This window comes from Bufo bufo, chromosome 5, assembly GCF_905171765.1.
Source record: "Bufo bufo chromosome 5, aBufBuf1.1, whole genome shotgun sequence".
Lineage (NCBI taxonomy): Eukaryota > Metazoa > Chordata > Amphibia > Anura > Bufonidae > Bufo > Bufo bufo.
Genome location: NC_053393.1, coordinates 61,515,270 through 61,536,670, shown reverse-complemented (window position 1 = coordinate 61,536,670; position 21,401 = coordinate 61,515,270). Strand labels below are relative to the sequence as shown.

Sequence of the window (21,401 nt, the reverse complement as noted above, 5' to 3'; positions counted from 1 at the left end):
GAAGGATGATTTCCAGTGATTTCTTTCAGAAATTGGTAATATTGTCTATGGCAATGGTGGCGAACCTATGGCACAGGTGCCAGAGTTGGCACTCAAAGTTGTCTCTGTGGGCACCTGCACCCTAGAAAAAGTCTATCGTGTACCAATATGCCTTAGACTTTACCTGACATTCATCAGCGCAGGGCGCACTGTGAACGGCACAGGCAGCGCACTGAATTTAGGCAGGATATTATAGCTAAGTGATAAAGTACGTGGACGATACACTATATTGGACTGTAGTATTCAAGGTAAATTGCCGTGTTGGCTCTTTGTGCAAAATGAGTGGGTTTTGGGTTGCAGTTTGGGCACTCAGTCTCTAAAATGTTATCAGGTTTGAGTAGATATTAATTAGTGCACTAAGTATTGTTGTGACATCACAGCACAATGTCTGTAGCATGTATGTATGGACAGCAGAGAAACAGTAATTCCTATCACACTACCTAACACCCTGCACTGGAACCAGCTACACTATATCACTATATAACCTACACTCTGTCTGTGTTATATATATGTAATTGGATAAGGAATAGGATCCAGATGAAAGCACAGAGCACAGCAATGTCACTGCTCTCTCTCTCAGAACTCCATAAAACTGCAGATAATGGCTGCTGGGGAGGTTCTTATATAGTAAGGGGTAGGCAACTTTCCTATTGGTTGCTAGGGATGTTGCTAAGCTCAGACAAAGACATTGCAGCCTTCTCATTGGCCCACAAGCAAGAAGGGAGGTTACTGATGAAAAAAAAAAATAGAATATTCGTGATTACGAATATATATCACTATATTCTAGATTTTTGCGAATTCTCGAAGTGCCAATATTTGCGATAAAAATTCACAATTAGAATATTCGCGATCAACCCTAGTTATTAAGACCGGCGTCTAAAACACTGGTCTTAATAAATGTGCCCCATAGCGTTATATGGACTACAGTGTATTATATTGTTTATAGTGCATATATTGTTAAACTACTATATACAGTATATGCTTATATTGGCGTATAGAGTATATATTGTCTACCGAGTACTGTATATATGGTTCTATTGATTATAGTGTATATATGGCTATATTGATTAGTGTAGATATGTTATTTTAACTATAGTATATATGGTTGTATTGACAGTTATTGTATATTGTCTGTAGTGTATATATTATATGGAGTATAGTTAATATATTATGGTGGATATATTGTCATACTGACTATAGTGTATATATTGATTATAGTATATATATATATATATATTATATATAGTGTATACATTGTCATATTGACCACAGTGTAATCTCCATCTCTATTTACCGCTTGTGCAGAACAGTTATTTGAATATTAATGCATATAGTTATTTACCTGAGGTGTTCCTGTTAATGCTTGCATCTGGTGGGAACATATTCCTTCAGAAAGCTGGCCCAGTACCAGGGTTTTTTATATTTAATATTTCTTATGGATTGTGAAACACTTGATGAATCAAATGCCCATTCAATGCCAAGAAAGTGCTCCAGACTTCAGGCCAAAATTGTGTCTGCACAAAGGTTTTTATTTGAAATGTATCAGAGTACAATTGCATCCATTGTATTCTTTTGGCAATAGGCTTCTCTTCTGCAGCGCAGACTTGTGTTAAATAAATTGGTAAAATTGGAATAAACCCTTTAAAATTGCTGATTTATAATGAAGGTAATTTTCTGTTTATTAAAGAGAATTTGCTCGACACGTCTCTCATCTCTTCTGGAGAAAGTAGCTCTATCTCATTTGTGGATCCCAGTCATCCTTCGGGTTTCTATTTTTCTCATTGTTCCAATGTTCTAATCATCTTTGAGACCAAGGTTGTACAGTACACTGTAGAGGACAGACCATGCAGCTGATCTGGGGCCATCAGAGAAGGGAACCAGCTATGCTATTTCATACTGGAGAACCTGTGCAGGACTTCCTTCTCCAAAGGACCTATAGGGTTTGGAAACAAGAGAGTCGGTATTGGCCCATTGAAAGATGTAAGAGCAGAAAAATAAAATCCTTGGTGGCACAGTAATGGAGGACTAAGTTTGAACTTTGCTGTGGTGTGACCTCTCTTCTCCGTATGTCGTATCTCCCAACCTTAAGAATTGATTGGCTAGTTTTCCTCATACTATACCATATATTTGAGCCTACAGAATTTAAAGGGTTGTCCAAGGATATAATAAATTAAATAACCTGCAGGGAATATTATAAAATAAGAAACCAACCCTTAGTCTCCTGCAAATCCAATGCTGCTCCAGCTCCTGCAGCAATAACGTGCCATACATATATATGACCTCTGCAGCCAGTCACTGGCCTCTGCAGCCAGTCACTGGCCTCAACAGTGATTCTAGAATACATGGCTCAATATTGTAAGGCTAATGGTTTGGTGCAATAGTCACATGGATGTGTGTGATGTCATCACTGCTGGACAAGAGAACACGGACTAGCGGGACTACTGTAGCACCGGGGCAAGAGCATGCTAGATTCACCAGGTTAATATAATGGTTAGTTTTATATTTTAGAACATTTCCTGCAGGTACTTTAATTAATTATATTCTCGGATGACCCCTTTTGTATTGGTCCCTATAGTGACTTACACTTGCACTGTCTTCACTGAGGACATAGAGGTCTTTACTTAAAGGGGTTTTCCTCTGGATAGGTCAATAGTATCTCATCGCTGGAGATCTGACACCCGGGACCCACCCCCACACACCTGCAGCCTTTCAACAAGCTTTATTAAATGCCCAAATACCGAACTCAAACCCGAACTTTTGCTGCAAAGTTTGGGTTCGAGTCCGGGTACCCGAACTTGCAAAGTTTGGTACGAACTCGAACTTTGCAGTTCGGGTTCCCTCAACACTACTGTAGGGTCCATTTCTCTTCTACATGTGCCACTGATTGAGAGCCCTTTATTAGTCCTCAAATGTCCTAATGTACCATATTGAAAAAGATTGTGTAAAGCAAATATTTCCAAATGCATCAGTCTGCCGGTGTACATGTCCTAATATGTAATGCACATAAAAAAAAAGGATCTATGTCTTATGTAGGACTACAAGAATCATTTTCCATGTAAGTAATGTGTTTTTGAACAGTTCCTATCCTTGTTCATTTTCTCCTGGTGGATATTTAGAATGCCCTTAATTTAAGGGGTTCGTTATCTCTCCAGTCATGCTTAATAAATCTCTTAGCGGTCTTTTCTTGCCTTCTGCTGGGAAGAACCAATTGACAGTGACATTTTCTATTAGATTTGTGAATAAATTGGTGCGAATTTCCAGCTTCAGAAAAAGACTTAACATTATTGGGGTTTTGTCAGTTCCTAGATGTGCACATTGAAGCTTCTACTTAAACTGTCTTCCCGCGGAGGCATACACGTTTATGCAGGTAGTCTCTTATATTTGTCGAAAAGTGATAAGGATTCATGGATTTTTTTAATTTTTTTTATTTTTTTATTTTTTAGGTGTAATGTCATTCCATTACTTTTAAAATACATTAATATACAGAGATTCTTTTTGTCTCCCTAACAGAAGCTTTAAGTCTTGTCTAGAGCAAATTTAGAGATTGTTTTGAGCAAATACTGTATATAGTATAGGTTCCTAGGGAGCGGAGCATGATACGCTGATATGCACCCCCTCTTCCAGTGCAACACTAGGCATAATGGTGTGTATCATTTATGGGCATTTTTTTTTTTTTAAGGGGTTATCCTCTTTCTAAAAAAAAAAATAATACTAAAAGGAACCACAAATATTATAAAATAACAACAAACTACTTAATTCTGCTGCTCATCCAGTTCTTAAAGGGTTGTTCCCATCTCAGTCATTGGGGGCATATTGCAAGGATATGCTCCCAATTTATGATGGGTGCGGGTCCTAACTTTGAGACCCGTACCTATGCTTAAAAAAGAGTCCGAAAAGTCCCGGAGGGCACAGTTTGCATGCGAGGCCACCGTCCATTCATTCCTATGAGACCGTCAAAATTAGCCGAACATTGGCTCAGCTATTTCCATCAGCCCCATAGAAGTGAATTGAATGGTGGCCACGCTTGCGCTTTGGGCTACAAATTAATTTAAGTGGGATCTTCAAAAATAGCTAAGTGTGCCACTCGCCTATTTTTGTCTCTCCTGTAGGAATGAATGGAGGGCGGCTGTGCACCCTCCAGGACTTTGTGAGCTTTATTCTAATTATAGGTGCGGGTCCCAGAGGTGGGACCCACACCTTTCAGACATGGGATACAAATAACCCTTTAACAGTCTTTGGCTGCCAGCTTGTAATCAGTGGCCTCAGCGATCACAAGCCATACTACTACTCAATGATCGAAATATGGCACACAACAGCTTAGGCCAGTTGTTGCATAAAGTGCTCATGTGCTGGTATGGCGCCTCATCACTGACAGATTAAAGACAGTGACCTGTGGGGGTCCACTGGCACATCTGCAGGGGAATAAAGTTTTTTTATGTGTTTCCATTTTTCCCCCCATTTTTCCCCCCACCCTAAAGGAGTTGTCCAGGACTTTACTATTGATGGTCCATCATTAGGATACGTCATCAATATCTAATTTGCATGGGTCTGACACCATACACCTAGGTGGATCAGCTGTTTTAGCATAGCCATGGCACCAGACATGGGCACCATAACTACAGTACACAGTGGAGGGAGCTAATAACTGCAGCACTGCTCCCTTTCACTTCAATGGGAGCAGTGCTGCAGTTACCAGCTCAGTCCACTACACAATGGATGGAGCTGTGTAGTTCTGGTGCTGGAGCTACTCTGAAATAGTTGATCAGCGGGGCTATGTTGTGTTGGACCCCTGCTGATCAGATATTGATAGCCTATCCTGAAGTTAGTCCATCAATAGTAAAATCCTGGACAACCCCAAGGGTAATTTTAAAAGCCTATGGAACCAAAGCATGAAAGCTTTCCTCTTCTGTAGTTCCAAGTGGTCCTATTTTAGAACAGTATATATGGTGTGAATCTCTCTATTGGCCCCACAAATGTAGCAAACAATAGAGTTGAAAGGATAGGGGTTGGTGAGTGAATGTCACTCCATGCTCAATATATTGTAGAGAGCCTTAGTGGCTTAATCAGGACCACAAGGGGGTTTCCTTTTTTATTATTTTATAGTATATTCCATTATTATTTGTGTATTCCACTGGTTAAATTATTTCTGCCTAGAACATGTGAAGGGTTTATTATCCTTTGAATGGATCTGACTAGTAGTGAATAAATACGTTTCTACAATTGTTTTTATTACATTACATTAAATTGCTGACTGTCTAAGAGATTAAAGACCCTGTACAACCCTAACCAAGTGATTCAGTTTTCTTTTTATTGTTAAGTACAATCCATTTGGAGTCCTATTACTAATTTAAGTTGAATTTTATTTGCTTAATAACGATGTACTTGTCAGGTCATTCATTAATCTATATAGGTAAAAAAATTATTTTATAGTTTTATATTATATAGTCTTTTATTTTCTTTTATAGCTCTTCTGCCAATTTTAGTAGTTGAGACTACTTCAACCAGCAACCCCAATATACATGTTTTATTTCTAAAAGCGAAGTAATGAATTAAAACAACTAGATCTAATTATGATGAAGACAATTTCATTTGTGCTTAATTTGGCCTGAAAACTTGGCTTGTCAATATCCCCAAAGAATAGACCTTGTACGGTTGTGTTAAAGAAAACCTCATCTTTGTAAAGATAATATTATTGCTCATGTTTGATTTATGTTTTGCTTTCTTGATTTTTCAGAGACGCAGAGGCTCCGGGGTTTTTTGTGCCAACTGCTTGACCACAAAGACTTCACTTTGGCGAAAGAATGCAAATGGTGGCTACGTCTGCAATGCCTGTGGCCTCTACCAGAAACTGCACTCGGTAGGCAAAGCGAATATTCCTAAGTTTCATTGCCAGGTCTAGGGAAATATGAACACATGTGGTCTCTTCTATATGAAATGTACAATTGCCTTCGACTTTCATATAGAATAGTCCACATGGCTTTGCTTTCCACTCTATTTTACCTACGATAGGGATGTTTGGACATTTTTAGTCTATAAATAAAGTTGTGGATCATAGAATTATTTTATGTAGGATGAACTGTAGTGTGCTCAACCACCTAAAAAAAATGACCTGCCCTTGCCTGATTAGGATAATGATTGGATCTGCATGTTATCAACACCATGAAGAACCACATATGCTATGGCCTGCTTAACGTCAAATACTCTAAATGTATTAAACGGACAGATTTGCGTACACAAGCGTACCTGCCTGACTAGCCAGTGGACCCGCTCGTCTTTCCAATGAGTCAAAAATAAGTCAAATTGTAGAAGTGCTTAAAAGGGATTTATCGATAATATAGATCTTTAAGCCAGTGCCCATAGACTTCTCCTTGAAATAGAGGATTCATACCTACCTGCTCCAAGTCGCTCTGATCCTCTCCACTGATGCTCCTGTCTCTATCTTCCGGTCCATGCATTGTTTACATCCGGCAGTGCACGGTCACATGCACCACTTCAGCCAATAACTGCTCCTTGTGGCCACATCATCGCTGAATCCAGTCATTGACTTTAGTGGAGCATGTGACCATGCACTGCCGGATGTAAATGATGCAGGGACTGGAAGATGGAGACAGTGCAGAGGAATGGAGCGGCAGGTAAGGTACGGTAAGTATGGTGGCAGGCTGTAAACACTTTAAAAAACTCTAAAAAAACATTATTACTGGAAAACCCCTTTAAGTGAACCTGACACCACTTCTCACAAGTCTGTTGTATTATGTATTTGCATACCCCAAGTAGTAATGCTGGAAAATAGTTTATAACTCTATATTGTGCTATTCCTCTGTTAGCCCTCTTAGAAATGTATAGATAAATAGACAACTGGTGTTTTACCATTCCCTTTGTCAAAAGGATGTGTCCCTACACAGTCTTCCATTGTCATCATTGGAGATTGTAGGAGCACGCAGTCAACTGGAAAGACCCAGTTGTCAATTTATTCCTAACTTTCTAGGAGAAATGCCAGAGGAATTGAACAACACATAGTTCTGCCAGAATTTCACAAAGGATACAAGTATTGTCTAGAACAAATCAGGAGTGCTGATAGATCCTCTTTAGTTGAAATGAGCAAATTTGTTAAAATTCTATTTGGGTCTGATTCGAATCAAAGGTACTGTACTTTGAATGCCTGGAAAAGTGTCTCTCTCTATCTTTCTATCCCTATATCTCTCTGACAGAAAAATTCTCCCAAATCGAATCTCAAGCAATGCTGATTCTAATCTGGATTTTTTGAAAAATTCTGTTAGAATTTTGATTCCAAAGAATCTATTCGATCAAATTTCATAGACCGAAAAGTTCAAATGTAATGGATATAAGGATGAGCGAACCCAAACTGCAAAGTTTGGGTTCGTACCGAACTTTGCAAGTTTGGGTACCCGGACCCGAACCCGGACTTTTTCACTGAAGTCCGAGTTCAGTGTTTGGGGGATTTTATTATTTTATTATTTTCCATTACAACATGGTCATATCGGAAAATAATAGAATTCTTAAGACAGAATGCAAAACAATATGACCATTTAGGGGTTAAAAAACAATTCACCTCATCTACTTGATCACACTGCAGCATCTTCACTGAACAGGACCTGCAGCATCTTCACTGAACAGGACGTCACCACGCTCTCCCACATGGTGACGTCATTACGCATATTGCAGGTCCTTTGGCAGATCCTGTTCAGTGAAGATAGAAGAAGCTGCTGCAGCGCGATCAAGTGGATGAGGTGAGGTTTTTTTTAACCCCTAAATGGTCATATTGTTTTGCATTCTGTCTTAAGAATGCAATTATTTTCCGATATAACCATTTTATAATGGAAAATAATAAAGTGAAGTTCGGGTCATCATTGATTTTAATGGGGTTCAGGGTCAAGTTCGGGTCCGGGACCCGAACTTTGACCTGAAGTTCAGGTGAACCTGAACTTCCACGGATTCGCTCATCCCTAGTAATGGACTTACCATTGCCCATCCAGCTGTGTGGACAATCCATGACGGTATATGGGTAGTTTCAAATTCTAAGTTCCCTGCAGAACCATCATCAGGCAATATGCTGCTATTATGAGTGATCTTTTGAGTTCTTGAGTTATGAGTTATTGCTATTTAGTCAACCTTCACTTTTAGGTTTATCTACTGGGCTTGGTAAACAATAGCCTTCAGAACCTTTCTAATGGATTTCTGTAAAGCTATCACATCTTTACTAGCAAACAGCACTTCATTAGATGGCCGTCTCCTGTCTTCTAGTGCAGCAACATTACTTGTTAAGGCTTTTCTCACATAATATTTATTGTAAAATTCTCTATACCTCTGGAAAATAGCCCAAGATCCACTGCTCCCCAGAGAACCGGTATTATTGGCGCTGAGATATTCTTCTGCAGCAGAATTTATAGAGAACTTTACCTGCAGTATTTCCATTGACTTATGAAGTGCTACAAATTCTATGAAGCACAGTTTAAATGGTCTATTGTTGTGTTTCCTTCTTGCTGTGCAATAACACTACTGCCCAATTTTTCTAAAAGATATCCAAACACAGTGTGGCATTTTCATTTCAAAACTGTATTGCTCAGGATGTTTATTTTGTCTCCTTTTTGCTTATTCATTGCCATCAGATTTTGTGTCACTCATCCTATTTACCAAAGAAGACAGATGGGTAAAAGGAAGCATTGCAAAAAATTCAAAACTTCCCTATCATTTTATTTTTGGAACTGGGCATTACAGAATGAGAAAAAGAAGACTGCTAGAAATATTTAAGATCATATTTACTCTGGCATTTTATAAAGCATGGTACAGAATATAGGGTTCTTTCCTTTCTTAACTTTTCTCTTGGCTCGGCATATCTGATTTTCTGATACTCTATCATGATATGTCTTTCCAATTTACGTGACTGTCTTTCAGTCTATCAAGAGTTTTGCTATCATGTCAGAAAAATTAGATTGAATTTGCTTTGTGAGAAGTTGAGCCAAGGGAATGGCGAATACCCTTGGATTTCATGTTTATTTTGACTTGGAGGTGTAATGTGAAGCTCTTGGGCTCCAATGCAAAAGCTATTAAGCTATTCTAGGGTTCCTCACCCAACATGTGCCTTTTATAATGCTTGTGTATTTTTGTGAGGCCTTTGGCCCTGCTCTGACAAGTCCGGTGCAGGTGTGATGGCCACCTCTGAATCCCCTACCATGCTACTAAATCCTGAAAACAACATACAAATTCAGTGGTGGGGCATATGATAGGAATTCGTTACGTGCCTCTCAGCCTTTTTAAGTTGTGTTTTAAGAATGTCCTGTCATCACCTCTTTCAAACTTGGCCTTTCTGTGACCTACGGCCGGGCTAATAGTGAATAGACTCTATAGCAAGGCAAATGAGAGCTGTTATATTCTGGGTGTAGAGCTGCACATTAGTATAAGAATGCCAGGCTACGAAGGAGATGGTTGGCTAATGATGACTTTTACTGACTTCTATAGAGATGACAGGGGGCCCTAGGTCAGCAGTGCATGGTATCACCAAAGAAAAGACAGGCATGATTAGAGCATAATTTATTGATCTGATACCTTCTTCTTATTGAACTACTTCTATAGATAGTTCAGTGGAAAATCAAGTGTTGCGAATAAGCAGAAGCCTAAAGAAGCATTGCAATGTAAAGAGTAATCCATGCATACTCTGTATGTCTGACCCTTTCAGGACAGCATACTGAATAAACTACGTATGCTGAAGGGACCTTTCATTTCAAGAAGCTGTGTAGATACCGGTATCTTCTTAGGTGGCAAAAGGACATTTTGGTCCTCCTCTGGCACACCCTTTATCTACAGTACAACCCTTTGCTTAACTCTTTTGTAAAACCTGAGAACCAGTTATTGCAGTGGTTTGTGAAATACCCTTAGTAGAGGAGACGTAGATGCATGTAGTGGTTTTTCTCTGGCCGAAACCCTGGCATTCATGCTGGAAAGAGGCTGGATCCTCGCCGGATGCCATTATAGTCAATGGGGTCCAGTGGGGTTCCTTTTCCTACACTGATGTCACGGATGTAGTAGGGGAGAACACCAAAAGACAATCAAGAAGGAAGGGGAAAGACACTAGGCCTCACCGCTAGGGAAGGGAAAGGGTCACCACCTATTAAACCCTGCTCCTGGCCCTAACTTCTATCCGTATGGGCACCTCTCGATGGTAGAGATACCCATACACGTGTTTTGTACCCCCCCTGGTTGTTTCCTAGGCCTCAGTGAGACACTAGTTCCTTCACCAGGGAAGGAACAGGTGGTCTCTGCCCTGTCATTATCTTTAGGGCATCTGAGGGTCACCAGGGTTTTCTAGGTTCCCGTGTATGGGTATCTCTACCATCGAGAGGTGCCCATACGGATAGGAGTTAGGGCCAGGAGCAGGGTTTTATAGGTGGTGACCCTTTCCCTTCCCTAGCGGTGAGGGCTAGTGTCTTTCCCCTTTCTTCTTGATTGTCTTTTGGTGTTCTCCCCTACTACATCCGTGACATTATCCCAAGCCAGGAGTGATGGGAAAAGTCAGAATAAATAGGGCGAGGTAAAGGTCACATGATCCACACCTGAACAGGAGGTGTGGACATACCAGCAACACACAGACAAAGTGAAACCAAAAGAGGCTGTCAGATCACTAATGCGTAGATAATCTTTCAGACCTTCTGAGACCTGTCACAGATGTGACAACTGATCTTTGTATTAAAGGAGATAATGCAGCAGCTGACAGCATGCACATAGTGTGTTTTGAAGGCTCAAGGTGCCCATATATCTCCAGTAGATGTGAGGTTTTCTTCCAGACTTCCCCATAAACATGCATGCTTGGCTAAGCATGTCCTCTTAATGAAGAGAGGGGAATAAGCCCTTGCCAGTCACCAATGGTGGTGGTTTTTCTCCCATGAGAATAAAAGGATTGGATATTGCAATTCTACATTCTTAATCCTTTTATATCATCTGATGGGTTACTGGTTCTGCAGAAATCAGCAGGTTCAGCTGACTTTTATGTGTATGGACGCCTTTGGTCACAAGACCAGTTCTTATATGTTGCAAATAGGAAAATTTTGAGTATGCCCTTATGTAATTTGAGTACCTGAAGCTTCCAGTCTAGACTCTATGGATTGAGCAATATAACCACAGGGTGAAAATGCTTGCATATTCCAAGAAATAACAAAAAAATAATATAAGTAAAAAATTACTATAACTTTAGTGCAGAGATCTATGTACCATAGAAGCAGTGCCGGTGACTACTTTGGGACCATGAGGAGGAAGACCCATTTACGGTTGATCTTGTCCTACTCATGAATGCTCATTGTCAACATCTATAGACACTAGAGATGATCAAATTTCTTAAAATTTGATTTGTGCTTGACTTGGTGAAATCGACTGTCCAATTCGATTTGGGCCCAAATTGATTATACTGAATCAAAAGCGCTCTGATTGCTTGAAAAAACTGAAAATCTTTATATCATTTGCCTGAATTCAATCACACAATTCAGGTTCAGTAGAACCCCAACTTTTTGAAAAGTTTTAGTTGATTTTTAGAATAAATTCTCCACGAGCAACCTCAATGTTAAACAATAGGATAAATAGCCTCAGAAACATGATTAACCCCTTAACGCCCAGCGCCGTACATGTAAGGGCCTGGCGGGGTCTTTAAAGATGGCGCCCGCTCCTGAGCGGATCGGACGCCATAGCCGCGGGTGGCTGCTTGCTTCTTATAGCAGACACCTGCAGCTAATGTCCACAACTGACAGTAATGCCGATCGCGGAAACTTAACCCCTCAGATGCCGTGGTCAATCCTAACCACGGCATCTGAGAGCGTGAAACACCAGAAGCGCGCGCTTCCGGTTGTGCTCCGGCTCCCCCGTGTGGCGATCGGAGGAGCCGGAGCATGTGTGCAGCAGCCCCTGTCTTTGTGAATGACAGGAGGCTGCTGCATAGTATTTCCTATGGAGCTCTTGCCTGTAATAGGGCTCCATAGGAAAGTAGTAAAATCATCATAGATTCCAATGCAAGTGCATTGGAGTCTATGAGAATAGCAATCTAATGATTGCATGTTATAGTTCCCTATGGGAACTATAAAAAAGTGTAAAAAAGAAAAAAGTTTTAAAAATAAAAAAACATAAAAATTCAAATCACCCCCCTTTTCCCAAAATAAAAATAAAAGAACTAAATTTTTTTTCTAAAATACACATCATTGGTGTTGTGATTTGCAAAAACGCCCATAGTATAAAATTATAAAAATATATTCCCCATACAGCAAACGGCAAAACGGAAAAAAGACATCCAAATGGCCAATTCGCCTTTTTTGGTCGCTTCATTTTCTACAAAAAAATAAAAATAAAAAGTGATCAAAAAGTCATACACACCCCAGAATGGTATCAATGAAAAGTTCAGATCTCCCCACAAAACATGAGCCCCCACACAGCTCCGTACACATAATTAAAAAAAAGTTATAGGGGTCAAAATATAGCGACAAAAAAATAAAACGGATTTTTTTTTCCCACTTTATTTTTTTATCACTATCAAAATGCAAAAAAAAATATACATAAAAGGTATTGCCGGATTTGTACTGAACTGTAGAACAAAAGTAACTGGTCAGTTTTATCATACATCAAACGTCGCAAATAAAAAAAAACATAAAACTGTGGTGGAATTGCTTTTATTTTTTTGTAATTTCACCCCATTTTTTATTTTTTTCCACTACGCTTCCCACTACATCATATGCAATATTAAATGGAGGCGTTGGAAAGTAGAACTTGTCCTGCAAAAAACAAGCCCTCTTAGGGCTATGTGAACAGACAAATATATAAAGTTATGGCTCTGGGAAGGCAGGGAGCGCAAAAGGAAAACGCAAAAAAAAAAATACTCTGGGCCTGAAAGGGTTCATTTCCTTTTTTTTTTTTTTGGGGGGGGGGGAAATATTTTGAAAACATATCATCCAGCCATGTTTTTGAAACCCCTTGTACCACTGCATTTGATGCTTACATCTGATCCCTAAATGTGTCTGAAAAGGTGGGCGGGACTTCAAAGTTTATTTAGCATATTCTTTGAGAACTTTTGATTTTCCCTTTTCTTCATTTTCCTTGTCGCTATATTACACAAAAATAAATAAATAACTAAATCTTGACGTTTTCATTCTTGCCACTTACCCAATAACAAAGCGGGCATTTCCTGTTATGTGGAGATAATTTTTCAGCAGTCATCTCATCAAAGGCAGGATTACAATGACAGGATATATATATATATATATATATATATATACACACACGCATAGGATATATTAATCACAATAGGTAATGGTTACAGCTCACCTCCTGCCCTCCCCGCACATTGACCTATGCAGAAGTCATAGAGCATGCCCAATGCACTCTCTCATAGAAGTCAATGAGTAATCTCCTTTACTGGTTCCGTTGATCATTTCTACTGTAAACCATATTTCTAAATGCTGTAAGCGGCTCAGGCAAGATGTCTGCTTCCATAATCATGTGCAGAAAATTAAAGAAAAAAAATCTACAATCAGAAAATATAATCAGATTTAGAAAATATGTTTTACATACTGTTTTAATCATTAAAGCATTAGGTTATAAATTCCCCTTGCATGTTGTGTAAGAACCTAGTTAATCTCATGATGGAGTACTGACAGACCTTCTAACAGCAGTAATTAGGAATATATACTGTAACGTTCTTTGTGAATGGCTTCCCTTTAATACATTCTGCATGCATAGCTTTTGCCTAATGTATTTAATTGGCTCTGATCATCAAACATAGATGGCTTTTGGTTTGTTTGATATGTTATTTTTTTTATCTCTTGCACAGACTCCCAGACCTTTAAACATCATTAAGCAAAACAATGGCGAGCAGATCATTAGGAGACGGACAAGGAAACGCCTTAACCCAGACGCACTGCAGACGGAACAGTTAAGTAAACATCAAAGAGGGAGCAACGAGGAGCAAACTAATGGAAGTCCGTTAGAGAGGAGGTCGGATGATCATTCAATGGAAGGTCACCAGAGAGAAGCTCAGCAACTTGTAATGAATAAATATGAGACCCAAGCAACATTGACTAAAAGCCATTCTGCTCAGCAGACAATAATAGTCAGCCAAACTATGGATGTCCACAAAAGGATGCAACCTTTGCACATACAGATAAAAAGTCCTCAGGAAAGCAGTGGAGATCCAGGAAATAGTTCATCTATCTCTGATAGCAAAGGCAGCTCAGAAAGAGGTAGCCCAATTGAAAAGTATATGAGACCTATTAAACATCCAAACTACTCTCCCCCAGGAAGTCCAATAGAAAAATATCAGTACCCGCTATTTGGACTTCCGTTAGTCCACAATGACTTCCAAAGTGAATCTGACTGGCTGAGATTTTGGAGTAAGTATAAGCTGACCGTTCCTGGGAATCCTCACTACTTGAGTCACGTGCCTGGCCTACCAAACCCTTGCCCAAACTATGTGCCTTATCCCACCTTTAATCTGCCTACTCAATATTCCACTGTTGGATCAGACAATGACATTCCTCTAGACTTGGCAATGAAGCATTCCAGACCTGGGTCAGCATCCAATGGGGCCTCGAAAGATAAAATTAAGTCACCGTTGAGTGTAAAGGATGATGATGGTCCATTGAATGTAGTGAAAACTGAGAAAGTGGAGAAAAGTACACAAGACGAACTTTCAACGAAATGTGTGCACTGTGGCATTGTCTTTCTGGATGAGGTTATGTATGCTCTACACATGAGCTGCCATGGGGAAAATGGACCTTTTCAATGTAGTATATGCCAGCACCTTTGTACGGACAAGTATGATTTCACAACACATATCCAGAGAGGCCTACATAGGAATGTTGCACAAGTTGAAAAGAATGAAAAAACTAAAGAATAACATTTTAGCACTTAGCACAATTAGAATTGGGTCTTCTGAATAAAAATTCAGTAGCTTGTAATGTCTAAACATGGTTTGCAATACATTTTCTGGGTGAGGAAGTCAACATTGGTTTGTTCATTTAAGGAGTTAATTGAAATAGAGCGTAGCTGCATTGGATGGCAAGGCCAATGTGTTCTCCGTCTAAAGGTGTTCATAACAGTAATAAGGGAACTAGTTTAATAAGCTATATTAGTTAATTAATCTATATGCTTTAAAGTACATAGCTCATGTTTTCTATGGCTTTACTGCTGTTCTGATTTGGCTTTTATTTGGCTCACATATTTAAACCTACTGTATGACAAGAGCAAGAGGTGCTGAACAGATTGATATAACATTTTTGGAAGAAGATTCAGTATGACTACTGGTTCACCAAAGTCTTATGGGTTTTGTGTTTGATATGTGTCTTAGTTTGCATGTGCAAACAAGGAAGGCTGAACAAGGACTTCAATAAATAAATTACAAGTTATAGTAAATATTTTCCCACAAAGCTCACTAATTCAAAGAAGACTGTGAATGATTCAGTTGCCCTGCCCACTGGACTCTTAAAGGGGTTTTCTAAAATCTTTTTACTGTTGACCTATCCTCTGAATGGGTCATCAGTGTCCGATCGGTGGGGTATGACAGCCGGGACCCCCGCCGATCAGCTGTTTGTGAAAGCATCTGCGCAACAGTACACAGCTATCCATGGGCCATGTGATGTCATGTTCATTGGTCACATTGTCTAGGCGCAGCTCAGCCCCATTGAAGTCAGTAGGGCTGAGCTGCAGTTCCATGCACAGCCACTATCAAATGGATGGCACTGTGCTTGGTGGTGCTACTGCTAGCGCCAGTGCATTGTCAAACAGACGATCGGGGGGGGGGGGGGTCTGGGTGTCGGACTACCAACCCTTTTAAGCCTCTAGTCTTAAGGTATGTCAAGTAATATATTACAAGGTATACTGGACCTGTTCCTGCTAAATCTGCTCAACATCCCTTGCTCTTGAGACCCATATTTTGGCAACCGTATTCAACACGACAGGTTTCCTTTAAGAATGTGACCTAAAAATTAAATAAGTAGTGGCAGTGCCTACTTTTGATGCGTTCAGTTGGTAGAGGCTGACATTGATTTCTCTTGGACCAGTCCAAGTCATTGGCTGTCTTTACTTTATACAGATATTGACTTAATATCTCTAACAATAACACAAAGTCTTAGATGGAGGCCATCCATGACCCACAGTAATAAAACTTTTTATTGGTAGTTACATGAATCAACCATTTGTGTTATTAGTAATTATTTCATTCTAAATGTCTTGACAAAATAATTGGTAATTAGAGGGGGTGTCTGGTTTTAGAAAACCTGTGTAGGCAGAGCAGGCAGTGGCTACAAAGATTATCTCTGGCCTTGGAGGATCTTTGATGTCAGTCTGTTTCATCCAGGGCCCATTTGTTTCAATGAGAACTGTTTAGTACTGAATTCTTTCTCTTATGGCACTGCAGGCAAATTTAACACTTGCTTTTGGATCACCCCAAAGATCATAGTTGATCATAGGGATTTTCAGCAGCAGGACACCCTTTGACCCATTTGCAATTAAAGGATCGTTCTAAAATAATCGTCCATAACAGAAAAACCTTTTAGGAGATGTCTTGGCATACCCTAAATTGTAAGTGCTCTTTTTGTTCTAACTGTAACAGCGCAATATAGGAATGTTAGTTCAATGCTAAATCAATAGACTTCTATTGGGCTTGGATGGAAGGGGAGGTAAACTTTGGTGCTACTGCTTCTGTTTCTTTTTATTTTTTCAACCTTCCGAGTTTATAAGTCCATGGAATTACAACATATGCAACATATGTTACATACTTATCAACTCTCCCAGAATGTCTAGGAGGATCCAGAAAATAGGGCAGACCTCCTGGACTCCTAGAAATGCTGGCAAATCTTTTGGGAACAGCATGGAAGGTTGCATTCTCCTGGAAAGCAGCTCTTGATGTACTTTCATTTTAGACACAGCCCCGACACACAAAAGTGCATGGATGGGGTGTGGTGCATGTAATAAAAGGGTGGGGCGTTTTAAAAGGGGTGGAGTGATGTAAAAATAATTTTGGAGTCATGCTTCATCATCCAGGTAAAATGTTGGCAAGTATGATATAAAACATACAACAATAAAAAATAAAAAAAACAATAGCTTGGGCTTTTTTTTAAAGAATGTCCAATGGAAATCTAGTAGTGCAGCCCATAGCACCCGTTCAGGGCCCTGCATTAATTTCTTAAATCACTGCAGAAAAATTAAAGTAGTTTGTAAGTGCTTCATTTTTTTTTGCAAAGCAAGGCCAGTATTTCTGTCCGTTTTGTAATCAGGCCCATTAGGTTGTAGCCTATTTGGTAGGTGGTGACCACATGACATTTTGAAAAATAAGTGAACAACGATGAGTCTTACTTTTGAGAATGGTGGAGTGGGTTCAGGCCTACTACAGGAGCAAACAGACATTGTATATGTCTCCTATATGAGTGGTTTCACAAACATTATTTTTCAGTATGTGGTTGATGCCATTTTATGCAATATCCCCCCTCCCCTCCCAGGTATTACTTTGACATTTATAGTTAAATATTGTGAAGTCTACCTAGGCAGTGTTTCGGTTTTCTTACATGTAGTGTTTTATTTTATTTTATTTTAATTTATTTTTTGCACCCTCTAGCTGTGTTTTTTTTCTGGCATTTTTTACTATAGGCTTCCTCGTAGAACTTTAAGTACACCAGAAAAAAAAAAAAACATACACAAAAAGCAAAATAATTAAAAATTCCACTAAAAATGCATGTCAAAAAACACCATTAAAGGATTGAGGACATTACATGAATTTTTTTTTTACATGCGTTTCAAAATCCTGGGAAAAAGTGTGTGTATAGGAAACCTAAGGCTTATATATGAAGGGAACACTCCTTAGCATAAATGCTCAGGGAATAGCTCTAAAAATCTGATATATGAAGGTGCAGATATGCCAGCCAGTTAGCCTTTTTTTTTTATTAGTATTATTATTTTTGGGTACTGTACTAGTTAGTTACACAGGAAGTCAACACAATCTAAAATAAAAAATAAAATAAAACATTAAAAATATGCATAGATTTTACAAGCTACTGGATACTATCAGATCATCCTTTTTTTTTTTCATTAACAAAGTTGGGAGAACAAAAAGTCTTATTTTTCTATTAATTATTAATGTATTACATTTCAAATAATGGTGCCTGACATATAAAAATAATTATTTTTTACTATGTACGTATGCAACTGATATTCCATCATGCATTAGAGTCGATTTGGCTCAGCCTCGCTGTTTACATTTGCAGATGTAGCAAATAAGTTAATGAAGCAACTATTTCTATTGCGGTAGGTTATGTTTCTTTGTGCATTAGTGGTAGATTCTCGAAAAAAAAAAAAAAAAACTGTCTCTTTTGTCAGCTAAAATAGGACAAACAAGAAGAAGGAAAGATTTGAGTATTTTTTATGTTGGTTTAGGATTAAAGTGTTTAAATAATTCATTCCAAGAACATTTGTGTTCTTAGAACTGTTAACTAACATGGCTATGCTTCAACATGATAGATATATATTCTCTAACTGCTTTGTCTATGTTTCATACAGTATGAAACATTTCATAACTCCTGTTACTAGCTGTGTGGATTACAGCAACTTTACAGCAAGTTTATTGCATATGTAGTAACATTGCACTTCGAAATGTGTTGTTCAGTTTGCTTCTTTTTTTTTTTTTTGGACAGCTGGGACGCATGGAGACGAGTAGTATTTTTGAGGCTTTACGGCTTCACATAGGTCAAATTTCTAGGTGTAATGCACTTAAATATTGAAAATTAAAATTAATGAAGTCAAAATGCCTCTCTGAAATGCAATGTTTTTTTTTTATTATTTCAAAAAAATTCAGGGCAAAAATTATTTTCCCCTCATTTGTAAACAGGAGGCTTTATGACAGTATCATAACATACATGACATATTGAGATGTGATGAAATATTGTTCAACCCTGGAAATATATATCAACCATTTCCATATCAGAAATAGAGGTACTTTTTTTTTTGACAATTTATGCTTCTAAATTCAGGGATAGCTGTTTGTTAAAAAAAATGTAATTTTTTTGTATTGTAGAAAAATAGCTACATAATGACTCTCATATACCAATAAAAATGGAATCCTTTTAAGCAATTTTTTTATACAACAAAATACCACTTTATTCATTTAATAGGGAAATAATTGAATTATCCATTTTTTGACAAAATATTTAGCAGGAAAAAAAGCATTTTTTTCTTTTCTATTAAATAATAAATTGTGAATCATTGTGTGGCCCAAATACATTATGGAAACAAAATATATACATATTTTATATTTAAATTTCCCATATTCATAAATATGCTCTTACCCATCTTTTTTTAAATTTATTTTTTAGTAACTCTTTTATTATATTTCGTGGATATTCCATTACATAAAGAAGCATTTCAGTTTATCTCCAGCATGATTAAAAATAAAAATAAAATTAGTATCCCTTTGTAATGTCCATGAGCTACACAATTGTAAAACTGTAGAAATATTAGAGGCACAAATAAAATAAAATACTTTAACATGTATATAATTTTAGTTGAATTTTGGTTTCAAACAAAAGGTGTTACTACACTATTTTTATATATATATATCCACTCCTTATATTTTTCTGAACATGCTTTGATAAGAATGTACCAATGTCTTCCATTTTTTTAGTACAATGGGTCCATCATGGCTACATTTTTTTTTGTATATGTTCCTTGAATTGGTAAATTGATAACATACCATTTATTTGAGTTCCCTGGCTCCAACCAAAATTATCTACATAATTTTACATATCTAAACTTTTACTATAGAAAAAAAACAAAACTACAATACATTTTCATGTAATTTTTATGTTGTACGCTACCTGCAAGCAGGTATTTTTGCTTTTTTTTAGTGTTAGATATTAATTGCTAGTTTTTTTTTGTATTTTACTGCAGACAAGTTCAAGCTAAGAGTTCAGTGCTTTTAACTTTCAGAAAAAAAGGCATTATTGATAATATTGTAGTGTATATTACAAATGCCATTTTAAAGTCTGGAATTATATAACTGTTTAGATTTATAATGTTTTAATGTCTGTTTAACAGTTTATTGGACGTAATGTAGCTGTTATTTAAAATACATGACCTCACAAGATAGATGGCCTATATAAATGTAAGTAAACCTGGAGATATGTATATGAGCCATACTAAACAGATTATTTTAACGGATTCAGTATCAAAAACTAAATATTCAGTGTATTTAACTTTTTTTTTCGTCGCTCCTTTACTTACAGGTACAACATTTTTTATTTTTTTTAGTTTAAAAATTGTAAAACATGTAAAAAGAAAACCACTGGCTAAGAGGATTGGTATCTTCACGTGAGCCAGTTAGCAAGACCAACAATGGCAGAGATTTAGAGGGTCATTGATTTAACAGTATATGCTGCATGCAGTATGTATGTAGAACATACATACTAATTTATTTAAGTTCCATTGGAAGTGGTCTTTGCAGGCAATTAATTTTTAGGCTTTTGTAATCGAAGAGAAACAAAATGTATTCAGTTATGATAGTGTGCTTTAAAAGCACGTTGGAAATGGCATAGGGAGTGTGGAACATCTCAATATGCCACTGTATTATAAGAAGTTCTTTGTTAATTCTTTATTAATCAGTATGCACCAGCAAGCTTTTGTTCTATAAAAAAAAAATATATATATAAAAAATAATACAAAAAAATCTTATTGCTGAGAAATGGGAAAACATGTAGTCCTGCTAAAATTTACCTGTCTGCTGTCTGTCTTACCACACGAATATTTGTTGTTTCCTCATTCTGCATGTTATTTTTTTTCCACAAATGTTCTTTGTGTATTTCTATTGCATTAAAAAAATAAAAATAAAAAATATATCAGGCAGCAAAGATGTCTGTTACATCTAAACTTGAATAATAAAGTTTTACCACCAATTATAAAACCATTTGCATTGGGTTTTTTTTGTTCACAAAGACAAAAGGACAGGTTAGGCTAGACTCCAAAATTTAAGGGGTTAACCTCTATATACAGTATAAGTAGCTACATATGTGCGTTATTAAATTGTCAATGTCCAATGGTTTAATATAATTATGCTCACCTGCTTCCTGGTGCCACAGTCTTAAAATGGCCTTCTGATGGAGGATCCAATCCCATCAGTGGCCTCCATTCACTTACATTGGGGGTGGACTGTGCATGTGTTAGTTCTCTTGTCTGTCCCTATTGTAAATGAATGGCGGCTTTTGATGGATGGGACCCTCCATCAGCAGCTTTTTTTGGACTGCATAGCCAGGAAGCAGGTGAGCAGACCTGCATGTAAACATGAATTACTCCTATTAAACCTTTGGACATTGACACTGATGGTTTAATATTGC

General features: G+C 37.8%; 1 protein-coding gene across 4 annotated transcripts in view; it reads left to right on the top strand.

Annotated features, from left to right (window-relative positions):
• TRPS1 (transcriptional repressor GATA binding 1) overlaps positions 1-20,974 on the top strand; it is a 279,396-nt gene extending 258,422 nt beyond the window's left edge. For all 4 annotated transcript variants that reach the window (XM_040432078.1, XM_040432079.1, XM_040432076.1 and 1 more), the window contains 2 exons: positions 5,774-5,896; positions 13,859-20,974. In XM_040432078.1, coding sequence (XP_040288012.1) covers positions 5,774-5,896; positions 13,859-14,923 — 1,188 coding nt within the window. In that variant the 3' untranslated portion in view covers positions 14,924-20,974. The remainder of the gene's footprint in view (positions 1-5,773; positions 5,897-13,858) is intronic.
• Positions 20,975-21,401: the final 427 nt, after the last annotated feature.